At 45.4% G+C, this 14,564-nt stretch overlaps 1 protein-coding gene across 1 annotated transcript; it reads left to right on the top strand.

The window, feature by feature from the left end:
• Window positions 1-781: 781 nt before the first annotated feature.
• Window positions 782-9,200, top strand: LOC119443922 (uncharacterized). Its single transcript, XM_037708505.2, has 5 exons — window positions 782-910; window positions 4,578-4,735; window positions 5,240-5,313; window positions 6,786-6,869; window positions 8,963-9,200. The coding sequence occupies exons 1-5, from the start codon at window positions 797-799 to the stop codon at window positions 9,088-9,090; spliced, it is 558 nt and encodes a 185-aa protein (XP_037564433.2). The 5' UTR covers window positions 782-796; the 3' UTR covers window positions 9,091-9,200.
• Window positions 9,201-14,564: the final 5,364 nt, after the last annotated feature.

Genomic DNA, 14,564 nt, shown 5'->3' with positions numbered 1-14,564 from the left:
TTCTATATAGGTGTCACTATTTCTTTATTATTGCTCGTCCCCGCGAAGGTATCTAGACACCGAAAGTGTCGCCATAAGTTCTTGCGATATATCTTGTTATATCTGACGTAATAGTTCAGCGGAAACCCGCTAGGTGGAGATAAGTAATTTAAGGGAAAATGAGACATCCACCCAAATGTAGCAATTGCTACAAAGGAAACCCATACGGGTTCCTCGAAAAATAGCCTTGCAGTTGAAGAAAAATTCGGACCACCGCCTTTCCGGGGCAGCCGCTCTACCATCTGAGCTAACCAGGCGGCTAGCAGATGGCAGGGCGAAGTCGAATTTGTCAACAACTTGAAGCAAAGACAACTGTTTGACGTAATAGTTCAGCGGAAACCCGCTCGGGTTTCCTTTGTAGCAATTTCTACATTTGGGTGGATGTCTCATTTTCCCTTTAATCTTGTTATATCGCAACATAAAGCGTGGATACAGCAACTCACAGGAACTAGATATTGCACGCTTTAACTAATCGTGGGAGGCATCCACTGTCTGCACCAATGCGCTGCAAACGTATGCAGTACACGTTAAAAATAACAAAGCACATCCCTTGAGGTCCTTTATTGCCGCCATAGACAACGCGGCGCGTGTTTCCGCTTGACAATAACCTCTACGGCGACACAGGTTGAAGTGAGGACAGGCAAACGATAACCTTCTACGTGAAGCACGTGGCGAACGTTCATAAGGTCACGTGTGCGCTATAAAAGCACCAGTGCGTTGAACAAACCTCCCGTTCACCGACGCCGTTTGAAGAACGATGTATGTCACAGTTACTCTAGTGGTGGTTGCCGTCGCAAGTTGTAGTGCAGCGGCAAGCTCGACCAGGCCCGACCTTAATCCGGCTCTGGGCGCCTATCAAGACGAACGTCAAGTAAGGGTTTCGCATTTGAACGTTTGCGAATGAATGTTATCAAAGTTAAACGCACGTTGCCGCTCCAAGTTTGACGCAGGAACGCAGAGAGTCTCGCTTTTGCTGTACTCACCCATTCCCCACCAAGTGCTATGATCGGCGTCAAATGCGTTGTAGGTCTAGATGAAGCAAAATGCCCATCCAGCCGATATCACCAAGCTTGCAATGTCTCCCATACGCCGTATGTGATATGAAAAAGCTAAAGGAATCAAAGAAAGAGGTGCAGAATTCGTCGAGATGGGCGGCAACCGTGCTCACGGGCTCTCTTATCTCCGGAAAGGCAACCTGTCGATGTGCGACCGGAGCCTCACGAGCCTGCGCTTAGTCTTGAAACTGCAGTTCGCAAACCTCTCTGCATGTCCTGCGGGAGGCTCGGACCGCGAAAACAAAGGTTTGAGGCAACGATAAATTTATCACTGAAGACAGCGCTAGAGAGAATTTTAGTGACGCTGTCAAACCAAATCATCAAAGCTAAGGTGAATACCATTGTGATCACCATCGCCTCGTGGATAACTAAATATTTCATTCCTGCACCAAACTTTTTCATGCGGAGTTGATAGTAATCATTAACCCTAACTCGAAGTCATTGATACTGGCGAGTGTAGTTGTTGCGCCGACAGAGTGACTGAAGAAGACGCAGATCATTACAAGCTTAAAAGATTTTAGTAAAACGATTAGAAGTCCCTTTGAGGAAGTGTTCTGGGATGACAGCTGTTTGTGCGTCATGGCGGCTCTAATCATCCCATGTCCTTGCAGTTAAACGTTTCCTCTTGAAGTTAACTATACTTTTTACAAAGAAAGTGCGACTTAGTGCAGCCGATTCAATTTGAAAAGTCCAGATAAGGTCATCGGTTTCGTAAATGTGATGCCGGAGAGCTGTGCACCGGTTACCTTGTATGCTGAACTGCATTATGTCCTGTCTTTCGTTTGCCCAAGGCGACCCGCACAAACTATATGCATAGTAGAATCTATCCATCTTTTAAATTTCTGGTAGCTAGGTGACACCCAAGGTCAGAGTTCCCAGATGCCGCCGAGCAAACAGGCTAATAATCATCCCAAAAGAAGCTAAAAAAAGCGGCGCGACTTTGCAAATAAGCCTAAAAGAAGCGGAAGTTGAACAAAGTTCTCATTCTTGAAAATAGTTTAATTATAGCACGAAAAATTTGCACAAATACGAAGGGAAAGTAAATAATTTTAATTATCTTGTACAACGAGAATATGCGCAAAGATGAACGAAAGCACTCACTTAATTTTTAAAATAATCATCAGGGTAGTCTGCACCCTGTTCATTGCAAGCTTGCCAGCACATGAATAACGTTACTTGTTGACTCCCCCAACGTATGTTTGATTTCACGGATCAGCTACAGTTACCACACGCACAGTCATCGTCGAATGTGCGCGAACACGCACTCAACATCGGCGTTGCTAAGAGGTATCACCAAGAACGACAGAACGAACTCTGCTATTTCCTTGAAACAGCTGTCACTGCTTGCATCTCTGAAATCTAGCACTTCTACCCAGAAAGAAACGCCGTCCTTGTTGTATACATTTTTCCACGGAAAGAGGCACAGCCGTCTATACTGAGTGTCCAGGAGCCCTATATCTCCCTTCAACAGTTGAGGAGAGGCACTCGGGCGAGAATGATTTCACGGAGTTCGCAAGCTGAACGTTGGGAGGAAGCCTAAGCTGCATTTGCGTTGCAGCCTCGAAAATGGAATCCCAGAATTTCAATTTAACGTCTATTTCTTGCTCAGCGTTTAGTTTGCATGCTACCACCTCGATGTTCAATAGCGCTCCTCAGTCTGCAGCAGCAAGTGGAAGGTGGGTCGCACTGTCTTCCAGGTTGACTTTGAGAAGCATCTCTCCTGCAGCTGGGATGTACAAGGCGTTGAGCACTCTGCAAATCAATGATCGGAAAAAATTCTGAAGGCAATCAAGCAGTTTCAGTTGATTTCCAGTTTGAAGTTCGAACAGCTCATTTACTTTTGAGAATTCTTGCAAGCAATGGGTTCAGGAACACTAGGTGCAACTTGTTGACAGGATCGCGATACATTTCGAACAGGATCTCAGCGTCACAGCAACGGTACTTGTCCTTCCGGATGGTAAAGTTAAGCTTGAGTTCCTCCCATTCTTCCAGTATACGTTTACAGCAGTTGGAGATGCACAGCCACTGCGTTCCCGACAGCTGAACCAACTTAAATGGTTCTTTGCCGTTGTTTATCATTCTGTATATTATGCCGTTCTCCTGAAGTCGCAGCGAACTGTGCGAAAACCAACTCTATGAACGGCCAACCAGGTATTCTAGGCTCCGTGGCAGCACTTCTACTGCCTTGCTTGCACATAGTTGAATCGAGTGACACACGCACTTGACTAGTATGAGGTTCTCGTTCTTTCGGCGCAAGTACGTGTACACAGAATTGTTCTTCTCAAACATAACGTTGCAGCCGTGGTTTGCAATTTAAATTCACCTTATGAAATCCATAATTTAATTTTTAAATCGAGACCAACACTGTTAAAAAATTGTAGAAGGCCTTGTGCAATCTGTTGGGAACTTAAGCCCTCGAGCGGGAGCAGTGGGACGCCACAATATTTAGTGATGTGCTGAAATAGCGAACCACGACAGCAACCTGCTTTTCATTCGCTACGTCAGTGCTCTCATCAATCAATAATGAGTACTGCGGAGCACCTATATCCGTCACGAGATCCTCACACAGGCAGGGAGCACTAATACCTTTCGTTATTAGTGCTCCAGATTTTGTTCGGTGCAGTTTGACCTCGCACGCCGTGTGCGACTGTATCAGCTCGCCGAGATAGTGACACGACACGCTGAATAACATGCGAGCTTGAGCTCCAATTCTGGTGTCGTCCTTGGAGGCGGCAATTTGGTGAAGCCCATGGTAGTGAAACAGTGTACTGGAAAGTGGCCGGTAGTTCCTCGCGTATTTTTCTGTTGCCGTGTACCGAACGAGGTCGGCATGATGAGCGCGGATCTCACATTTGCCATACTTGCATGACACTTTTTTATTGTCTCTGCTGACTAGACGTAACCAGTCCTCTCTGCATTACCTTTTCCCATTCTTTGCCTTTTGCCATATTCAGACCACTTTGAAGCCATTTTGCACAAAGAACACTGGCAACACACTACGACGACCACGATTGCTGGCAAGGCGTCAAAGCATCGATGAATGAATAGAGACAGTTTCTACTTTGTGACTCCTGCTGCTATCGCGTATATTTAACGATAGACGCGCGTGACGGGCACTAAGATAACAATATTGCAGGAAAAAAGCGAACAAGCCCCCCCCCCCCCCCCCCCCCCCCATAAAAAAAGGAAACGCGTCAAACGACTGTAAAAGTCCACAAGCGACTCGTTGAAGAAAGAAGCCCAAGTCCGCTTATTCTATGCGAAACTCGCAACCTTGCCCAATGCATTTGTTGTGTTATCATTGGTTATGTTGTGTTTCCATAGACGACGCCGATTCGGTTACAGAAATGAGACGCGCTATTTAGCGAAATTTCGCACTGGGCAGTTGTCACCATTCGACATATGTTGCTTCCTCACGCTCATTGTGGCACTTGAGTCGAATGTTCTTACGCCAATAAGCATTAATTGCGTTTTCTTTTTCAGTGTTTTCCATTCAAATCCACTCTGCACCAGATCTACCGTAATTTCGAAAGCGACCCTTACCTGGGAGAAGAAGCGAAATGCGTCCGAACAGGTTCCACTGGACCTCTGGTCGACTCGTCACTGAATACGACCTTTGAATACGGCTCTGACGGCGTACTGTGAGTAAAATAGACTTTTTGTATGCCGTGTTGAAAAAAATATATTACTGTGCAAGGGCGCAGTAGAATTGCTCGTAATATTAGACTGATCGATTTCTTTTGAGTTTCTAGAAGATGCATAAAAAAGTAGCTCCAGGTGTTTACCAGAAACCCAATCCCACTGCAATATTCTGATGGCAATACGTTTCCTTATAAAATCAAGTGAACCTTTTACTGTGTAGCTATCTTGGACACATACCATACTGTTCCTTCTGAATTTGTGCTTGCGTGTATACGAATGGTTCCATGCTATTTGGCACGCCAGAGTGACGGTTGTAATATAGTGTTACCTTTTCGTCACTTTACCGCTTATGAGAGTCGTGTTGTCGGTAACGCAGACACTTAACCTTGCCAAACTTATATATCGATCAACTGAAACCTTCATTACCTCTTTCAGATAGTGCATGTGCTTTACCTGGCGATCTCTCATTACTATTATTACATATCGATGTATACATTTTGCAGAGACGTAACCATTACCGTAATGTCATCGCCGGGATACACAGCCGCAAACGTGCTCAACCTTCAGCCAACAAATAGTAAGGATTATACTTGAACTGGATATAATCTGTTGACATCAATATATTTACGAGTCACGCTTTGTTTCTCAATTCTGCTCTACGGGCGTGATGTTCTTGACTGTGTTTGCTTTCCGCAAATGCCAAATACCGTAAACGCCGGTGTTGTCGCTCAATATAGGCGCCCACGTTTAAGTGCACATGCTTACATGCGCACCTACGGAAACATTTTTTCTTACGTTACTCCTCACATTTTTTTTTCATTCCTCTGCAAGTGGGTGGGCGTGACGTTCCTTTGGAACACAATTTCCTGACCGCATTTCTTTCGTTTTTATGTTTGAATATGTGTTAACGGCGTTATTATTATGCATACATACTTTAACCCCACAAAAGAGCACAACGTATTATATTTGATATGCATATGCATACCTCAACATGCTGCTTAAAGCACCGGTAAGATTTAAAAAATGTCGCAGTTTCGCCCGAAAGGCAAAGCATCAATTGCGATAGCAAATTAGTAGAGAGCTATTCGGAGTAGGCATAGTAGTTTTATTGGCTGCATAAACTTGGGCACATTCGCTTACTAACTGAATTAACAAGCGTGGTGTCAGCGCGCACAAGCAAACATATATAGATCGCAATCGATGACCGCAGACAACCACTGTCAAAACGCTGGCAGCAAGCGCAGCCGCCGCACTGAGCGAAGGTTCGTGCGGTCGATAGCTTCAACGGAAGCCGACCGACGAAAGTACAGCCCAACAAAGGTTAGAGCCGTGTGGAGATCGCTTTTAAGATACGGTGCGGGCGACATCACCGACAGCCCGCACCGGCGCAAAGTACAAGAACGCATTTGTTGGCAGAGTAGAAGCTGCCCCCCCCCTCACTCCCACGCTGCCTTCCCGCTTTGCTCCTTTCGCGTGGGAGATTGCGTCGTCAGTTACCCTTGCGCCCGGTTGCAAGATACGCATTTGGTGCCGCAGCACAGCGTCGCCTCCTCCCTCCCATACCCCTACGGCCTTTCGCGCGACGGAAGTCGCGTTTGCTCTCCGCCGTGCGCTCGCTCTCCGTGATAGCGCGCGTCGTCCCCCGCCCGCTTTCACTTGCACATACAGTTCGTGCGGAAGGGGATTTGGACAGTCTGGTAATAAATCATACTGGGCTATTTGAATGCATTTATGTACAGTTAAAATAGTTTTACTTCACTAACGTTGACTAACCTTCGTCACGGTTGCAACTAGAACCTGATAAATATGTGCACGAGATGCGACTGACATTAACTTCAACTCACTCTTAACGAGAATGCAAGTGTTTATTATTGGCTTGTACGGAGTCGCGCAAGAAGCACGCATGCGCACTACAGCGAAATTTGGATTTTGCGTTTTCGGTCTGTGACATTTTGCAGTATAACCGTCGAAGGAATCGTTCGGTCTTGCGCATGCCAGCATTGGCCACTACGGCTAGCTAACGCTTTCTTTTTCGTAATTTTCCTGCAGACGATCTTCCTGCGTTTAACTTCACTGTAGCCTATAGGGACTGCAAGAACTGCAAAGTGTTCCGGCACAGCTACATTGACAATGGTAAGTGCGAACTTCGATAACGTCCGGCTTCGTCAACTACTCGCTATGTAACGTATTGAGTTTTCAGCTTTGTGTGCGCCTTGAGTTAGATTTATGCTATAATTGTAGTTGTACAGCGACCGTGTTTTGCTTGATCAGGCGTATGCACGTATAGCAACGATATTTGTGTCCTGTGCTTGCACACGTTCATGGAAACGGCTGTCAGCTTTCAATACCAGACTGCAAGTTTGACAATATTGTAACCTATTGCTTGCTGCTACCCCTTGGCTATGTTTCAGTAATTCTTCATTTTGCGTAATAACATGAAAAGCAGTACGGCTAAATAATCATATAACTATCGAATTGCCAAAGAAGGAACTTAGGTACTGCGATATAGCGCAACCGCATGAATCTTATTTGATGAAGGAATTTGAAAGCTATTTCACTTGAGAAGAAGAAACTGCTTGAAGCTGCACCCAACAACAGGTTTCCTCCATATTCATCTCCACCACCTTGGGCCGAACACCTTGGCATTAGGTCTCGTGGGACGGGTGTTTGCCAATAGTGACGCTGGGGAGTCCCAATTCTTATTCTGCTCACCAAAGATTCCCCTTTCTTGGGAGCGAAATGAGCCCTTGTAAGGAATTAAACTAAATGCTCGGGTATTATGTGCCAAAACTGCAATCTCATAATGAGACACACCGTAGCGGAGGGCGACACATCGATTTTTACCATCTGTGGTTCTTTAACTTGCGCGCAATGTTTGGTATGTCTGCGCTGATGCATTCCGCCTCCACCGGAAAGCGGCCGCCACGCCCGGGATAAAACATGTGGCCCCGAGCTGACCAGCGCAATGCGATAGCAAGTGGGCTACCGCGGCGAGTAGGTTGCAAATTACTATGGCCTGGACTTCCTTCCTACAGGGTAACTAAGTAGGTTTCGCAGTAGATTCTCATTTATCCCTCCCCACCTCATATATACACAAATGCATTATACATACAGACGTACAATGAGCAGCCTATGTGTAAATTGACCCCCCCCCCCCACCTCCCATCTCGAATAGATCGCATGCATGTGGTTTGTAATCAATGCCAACAGACTTGTGGCAAAACCAGAACCAGTGAATAGGCGGCTTCATAGGATAGCTTGGCGAACAATATATATGCTCCACAGCCTCCTTTTGCAATTTCATCCTCGCTATTTTACTCACGCAAGTACAGTGCCCATGCCTAACTTAGATAAAGAGAAGAACGACTGACCGTTTCCTTCTACAACTGCGGTAATTTGCTTTCTAACCGGTAAAAGTATGCCAAACAAGCATATTTTGCGTCCTAAAATAAGCTCAAGACGCGCCGTCTCGTCTGAGAGCGCTACGAAACTGATACATTGCACGTAAACCGGCTTTGTGAACACGAAAATAGCTTTGCTGAGAAAAATTCTATCATATTTCCACGAGCATTTTAGGGGAGGATCAATATGTTTTAAATGCTGAGGGAAAACAGCCACAATCTTGTCGGATGTATATTTACAAGGCCGCGCCGCGCTAAGCAATTATGGAGCTTGCTTCGAAGTTGCTTTCGTTTGCCAGGAGAACTGTGCATCGAATTAAATTACCAGTCAAGGTAGTGTAGATATTTATATCGAGAAAAGAAGCTTGATGCGCAGAATGTCCGAGTTTTGGGGGAAAATGAGTGAACGCCAACTATAAAGAAAAGCAAGTATAACAAAAATACGACAAGTATATTAAAATCAAGATGTCTTAATATAGGAAAGCCTCCTATAGAAATCCTTCATAGAAATCCTTCTGTAGCAAGAGGGGCTAATGAGCAAGATGGCGAGTCGGGTTAGTTCGTGCTGATGTGCTTGAATATCTGTCAATAAGGAACTAATTGCTGTGGCTTTCCGGCCTCTGAACATTGCGCGGCTTCAGAAAGCTGTAGGCAGCCTCAGGCGGCCAATGGCCGCACTTAGTATGAAGTGTTAAGCACAATTTCTTTTTAAACAGTTTGCTGAATGCAACCAATAACTTCGGTGGTTACTTTACGGGGTAGGCTGCTCTTCATGCGCGATGCGTGAGCTTGTGAAGTGAAGGTGCGTATTTTTTTATTCTCCAGGAGCTGGCTGTAGCTACTGGGTGACCGACGAGGCCCTTGGCGAGAAGACGACGTGCTGCGAGTTCGTGTACGAGCTCCTCTGCGGCACGGACCAGAAGTACACAATATACGACGAGAGCTGCAAATGAGGCTTCTACGTCGCGGGAGATGAAAATTGTTCGTTTCCTCCGCTGTAGAGGAACGCAAACGCTTTGGTGCTGTTTTCGTTGCAGCAGTCGATATTAAACGAGTAAACAATGACCACCAGTACCGAACATCCTTATATTCATACACACAAAGTACTCTGTAGCAGCAGTGTATCAGAATTATTTGTGCGCGAATAGATACAGAATTTATTGTAGGCATATGACGTGCTAAACGCCAAATGTTGCCAGAACAAAGGCGACAAGCGCGACGCAGGGGTGTCTGCGTCAGCAAGCCTTTCGTGGTTTGCGACACCATGGCTCGACCACATGGGAGTTGGATCCTCCTGCGCCTCACCGTGCGCGGCTTAGCTGTGTTTGGGGAGAAAGGGCTCCTGCGGTTAGGCCAATGTCGTGTGCTTATATCTTCAGGGCCCCTCGGTGTAGACAACAGACCGCTTTGGCTGGCCTCAGATTGACGTAGACGGCACCCCCGCAGTGACCCTCCCGTGCAAAATCGGCCGGTCGCCTCTGCTTAACCCTCTCACCGGCCTTTCACTTTACTATCAGAACATTTTAAGCCGAGCAGAGTGAGATGGTAACTTGGGGTGACCACCCGGCAATAACGTTCTAGCTAGCAGTCACTTGAAGGCCAGCAAAACAGGTCGTTTTCTGGCTGGTACAAAGCGGAATTGCTTGTTTCGCACATCCATGTAGTCCTCAAAGATTGGGGTTTTGTGCTGCAGACAGCCCACTTCTGTAGAGTGCACTTTCTCGGCAGGTGTTTGCAGTGAAGTATACGTACTGTAGCGTCTATATAAGGCTTAGATTTTATTATCTGGCCTACCTCGGGTGATGGAGCCCCGGAAAAGAATCCATTGCACTAATGTCTGAAAGACCCGAATCTATGTCAAGGACGACTTCAAGAAAATGCTGAAGATTTTACTTGGACTTATCTACTTCTTCTGATTGGCAAGTTACGCTCCACTGTATGATAAATGGTTCAGTGGAGGTGAATATTTTTAGGAAGGACTTCGTATAGGCACCTTCGCAGTCATGAGAGGAACGTAATCTTAATTAGCCCCTGTATCAGGAGGCTCACAAACACTGCGGGTGCTTTTCTCATACCGGCTCTTCCTTTGCGCATTCCAGTAGACTGTATCATGAGCGTATCAGTCAGAATCGCTGTCATTTGATTCGGCACACCCTGCGAAACTATCAGAGTGCGATTGTATTTACACAAGCTCCTAATACTAAACACCGAGCAATAATTATAAAAAGAGACCCTCTAAGACCTTTCAAGCATGGTGGTCGCTCAAGGTGACCACCACCCTCAGTGGCATGGCACACTAAAAATAGTCTGGGACTTCATGTCTTGCTCAATATGAACATTCCATGCATTCCATGTTAGTGTAAAGAGCAGCTCAAAGTCGACTGGCGCCCTCCACTGATTCATAACCTGCAGCTGGTTGCGAAAGTCTACTTGTCCGGATTCAATTCTCTCGACGGTTGCTAATACAGTAGCCAAAACAGCATCATTATCGGGGCCAGGGTTGGACTCAATATGACCGGAAAGCATCAGTAACAATTGTCTGAGACATGAGCAAACAGTTTTTTCCACTTGCCAGCATGTCTAACAAGTCGCAGGGGCACGACACCACAAACAGGCAGCGATTCGAAGTTTTTATGCAAAAACACCGTTTAAGGTAACTGACCTGAAAGAACACCAATGGTGAATGCTCCATTCTAGTCGCGGTGTCGTGCCACAGCACGCAGTCGGTGGGCAGCAGCTTATATCGGGCGCGTTCATTGCAGATAGCGATGCCGGTCCTGGTATCACGTAGATGTTGCCAGCGGCGTAGCTGCTCCGGGTTCAAAATTGGCGGTGGCGTCCAGTGATGGGGAGGCGATGCCCCCGTCACCGGCCCGCTGGAAAGCATGTTCAGGACGGGTGCGGGAACAGCAACTCCGAGCAGCATGACATCCTGAAAGAACACCAATGGTGAATGCTTCATTCTAGCATTTGTGTCATGATGGGGAGATCACGAATAGGCAGGGTGGTCTCCGTCACAGTTGGCACAGTGGGTTGTGGAAGTGCAGATGTCTGAGGCATGTTCTTTAGAAGCACATTTTGCACAAGTAGCGCGCCCTCGGCAGCTCTGAGACCCATGCCCAAAACATTTACACTTGAAGCATCGGCGCGGATTGGGAATGTATGGTCGCACACGGAGCTTACAATATCCGGTCTCGATTGAATCTAGAAGGTCGCTTGTTCCAAACGTAAGAATTACATGCTTTGTGGGAATTTCCTTGTCGCTACGCCTTAACTTAATTCTTTGAACCTTCACTATGTTTTCGTCTTGCCAATCATCCAACAGCTCGCTTTCACTAAGCTCAAGAAGGTCGTCATCAGAGATGACACCGCGTACAGTGTTCATTGACCTGTGAGGGCCCACTGAGACAGGAATGTCACCAAACGCAACGAGTTTCGACAGTTTGTTATACTGAGGCTTATCACGCACTTCCAGAAGGTCTCCGCTTCCCATCTTAGTCACTTTGTAACCTGGGCCGATTGCTTCTGACAGACATTTTGCGACACAAATGGGGATATCGTACGGACAGTCTTGGTTTCGTGTTGGCTATGTATTACGTGGTACTTGGGAACTATTTCTTTGGGTTTCATGAAAAAGTTTAAAGTTTCATCGGTGGGCCCCCTTTTCAGGGAGCGATCAGCAAGTGGGGGTAAAGAATTTGCCATATAAAATTGCGAAATTCGGCGCTAATGGTAGTCACCCACCATGAGCCCAACAAGGGGACACTACAAGCTTGGAATACTTGCAGACGCCAGCCATGCATTGCCGCTATAACCTAATATAACATGTAGGGGTGTGCGAATAGTGAAATGTCATCTCGAATCGAATAGTGCCGAATAGTGGCCAAAAACATCGAATACAAAAGATTTTATTAAAAATTTACAGAAAGAACAAAGAAATGATGTCTGCTCATGTTCTCGAGCACACAAAGCGGTGAGTGACTGTTACCACAAAGGTACAAGTTGTAATGCAGAAACACAAGCTTTTCCACATGACCTGGCTTCAGGCTCTCTCGCCGCGATGTTATGGTGTTTCCTACAGTTGAAAACATGTGTTTACTGGGCACCTCTGTAGCAGAGATAGAAAGGTATCGCAAAGCAATTTTGGAGATTCCTGGATGCAGTGAAGCTCTATGCTCTTTCCAATTTTTCAAAGGATCGTCCTTTCTTGGGATCAGCGGCTCACTGAAGTATTTTTCAACTTCTTTACTATAAGGTGTGAGCTCATTGTGCCGGTTCTTTTTTGACGCCAGCAGTTCGACAGTCTCCCTGGCCTCCCTGGATAAATTCGACAGTCTCCCTGGCCATGCGACAGGGTCTTTCCAGCTGCATGGAAACGTGCAAAAATTATTTCGATTCATAAGAGCGGTTCCATCGTTGTCAATAATTTTCGGCAAATTTCTCTAACTTGTACTTGTTCCAAACTGCTGGAATTTATTGTGTTTAAACACTTAATGGCATACCTAGACTGTAACAATATCCTACATCGTTCTCAACATGGATTCCGTAAAGGTTTATACACAGTCACCCAGCTCATACAAACCGTTCACGATCTCGGTCAAGCTATAAACAGCCGTGAACAAACCGATATAATATTCGTGGATTTCGCAAAAGCCTTTGATAAGGTATCCCACCCAAAGTTGCTGCAAAAAATTAACGCTATTTTCAGGAACCCCAAAATAACAAACTGGTTTTCCTCTTACCTTAGCTTTCGCAAACAGTTCGTCTACCTTGGAGGTTTTAAATCGACTTTTTCCCCGGTGGTCTCAGGTGTGCCTCAAGGGAGCGTCTTGGGCCCTCTTTTGTTCCTAGTTTTCATAAATGATCTACCAAAATCTATCACAGTTCCAGTAAGATTGTTCGCATATGATTGTGTCATATGCAACACAATCCAATCCCAAGGGACCAAGAGAGCTAAGCATTAACTTACAAAAAATAGAAAAATGGTGCTCCACATGGCAAGTGGTGCTAAATCAGGACAAGTCAGTAATAATGTCCGTCACTAGAAAGAAAACTGTAATGAAATACCCTTATATCATTGCAGGTAACCAACTTAATAGAGTGCAACAGCACAAGTACCTCGGTTTAACCTTCACTTCCGACCTACGCTGGAATACGCACATAGATAATGTGTGCTCCAAGGCTTATCGGGTAATTTGGGGTCTGAGCCGTAACATCCACAATGCAACTCCCGATGTAAAATTACTTTCCTATATAACACTGGTAAGGCCAGTCATTGAATACGGAAAAATTGTGTGGGATCCCTGCACCGCATCTAATATAGCAAAAATAGAAAAAGTGCAGAGACTGGCTTCCCGTTTTATATATAATAACTATCGCCCCATATATTCACCGTCCGCGTTATGTAAACAAGCAAACCTTGAAACTCTTGAAGGCAGAGGAAAGGTTGAAAGGATGGAGTTTCTTTTCATGCTGATTCACGGTCACTTTAAGATTAATAAAACACAGTACTTCACAGTTCACCCCGACCAACCATCTAGACATCGCCACAGTATGTACATTCCTGTGCCACTCTCTCATAATAATTGTTTTTAATACAGCTTTTTTCCTCGAGTGATTAAAGAATGGAACCAGCTGCCTAACTCCATCGTGAGAAGTGACTCTCTTGATGTCTTTATTGATCGCCTCGTACTATTCGTACACCACAGCACACCTAGACAATAGCACAAATCCCTGCCTCAACTTGTGTATTCCGTAATTCACCTGTTTTTTTTTTTTCTCGTCCAGTACATTTTTTGTATATTATGTCGGATGTAGTTGTTCAGCTTATGCTCATGTATACTTATGGGCTTTTTTTCCACTCCTGTAATAGCCTGCAAAGGCTGTCAGTATGAATGAATGAATGAATGAATGAATGAATGAATGGCCTTCTTTGTTTGCGGCATGACTTGTCGATGGCTTCGGATTTTGATTGATTGATGTGTAGTTTTTATTGGCGCAAGGGCCAGATATGGCCAAAGAGCGCCATGTACGTAGTGATGAATAATCAATGAATGGTTTAACAGATTAAGAAATTAGTTAAGAATGGTGGATAAATGTGGCTGTAAAGGGGCCTAAAATCAATCACTAAGATGTTTAGAATATAAATATACTAAAATTATCGCAATGATTTGTGATGTGCGCTATGATCATAAAATATTTGCGATGAAGAATGGTTAGCAGGACCTGGAGGTGACAACAGCACTAGTACCTCACAGAGCCCTTGGGGGCAAGGACTGGTAGGCACGTGCTTACAATTGTGCTTGTATTGCAGCTGCAACCTCCAAGAGGAGGTCGTGCTACAAGTATCCGGGCCAAATGACTTTTAAAATGTTGGTTTCAGCTAAAAATTTCAGTACTGTTTGAAATTCAAAAAGCGGTTCATTGC

Source organism: Dermacentor silvarum, chromosome 3 (assembly GCF_013339745.2).
Source record: "Dermacentor silvarum isolate Dsil-2018 chromosome 3, BIME_Dsil_1.4, whole genome shotgun sequence".
Taxonomy (NCBI): domain Eukaryota; kingdom Metazoa; phylum Arthropoda; class Arachnida; order Ixodida; family Ixodidae; genus Dermacentor; species Dermacentor silvarum.
The sequence above is the reverse complement of the archived record's forward strand: the minus strand, read 5'-3'. Positions and strand labels throughout refer to the sequence as shown.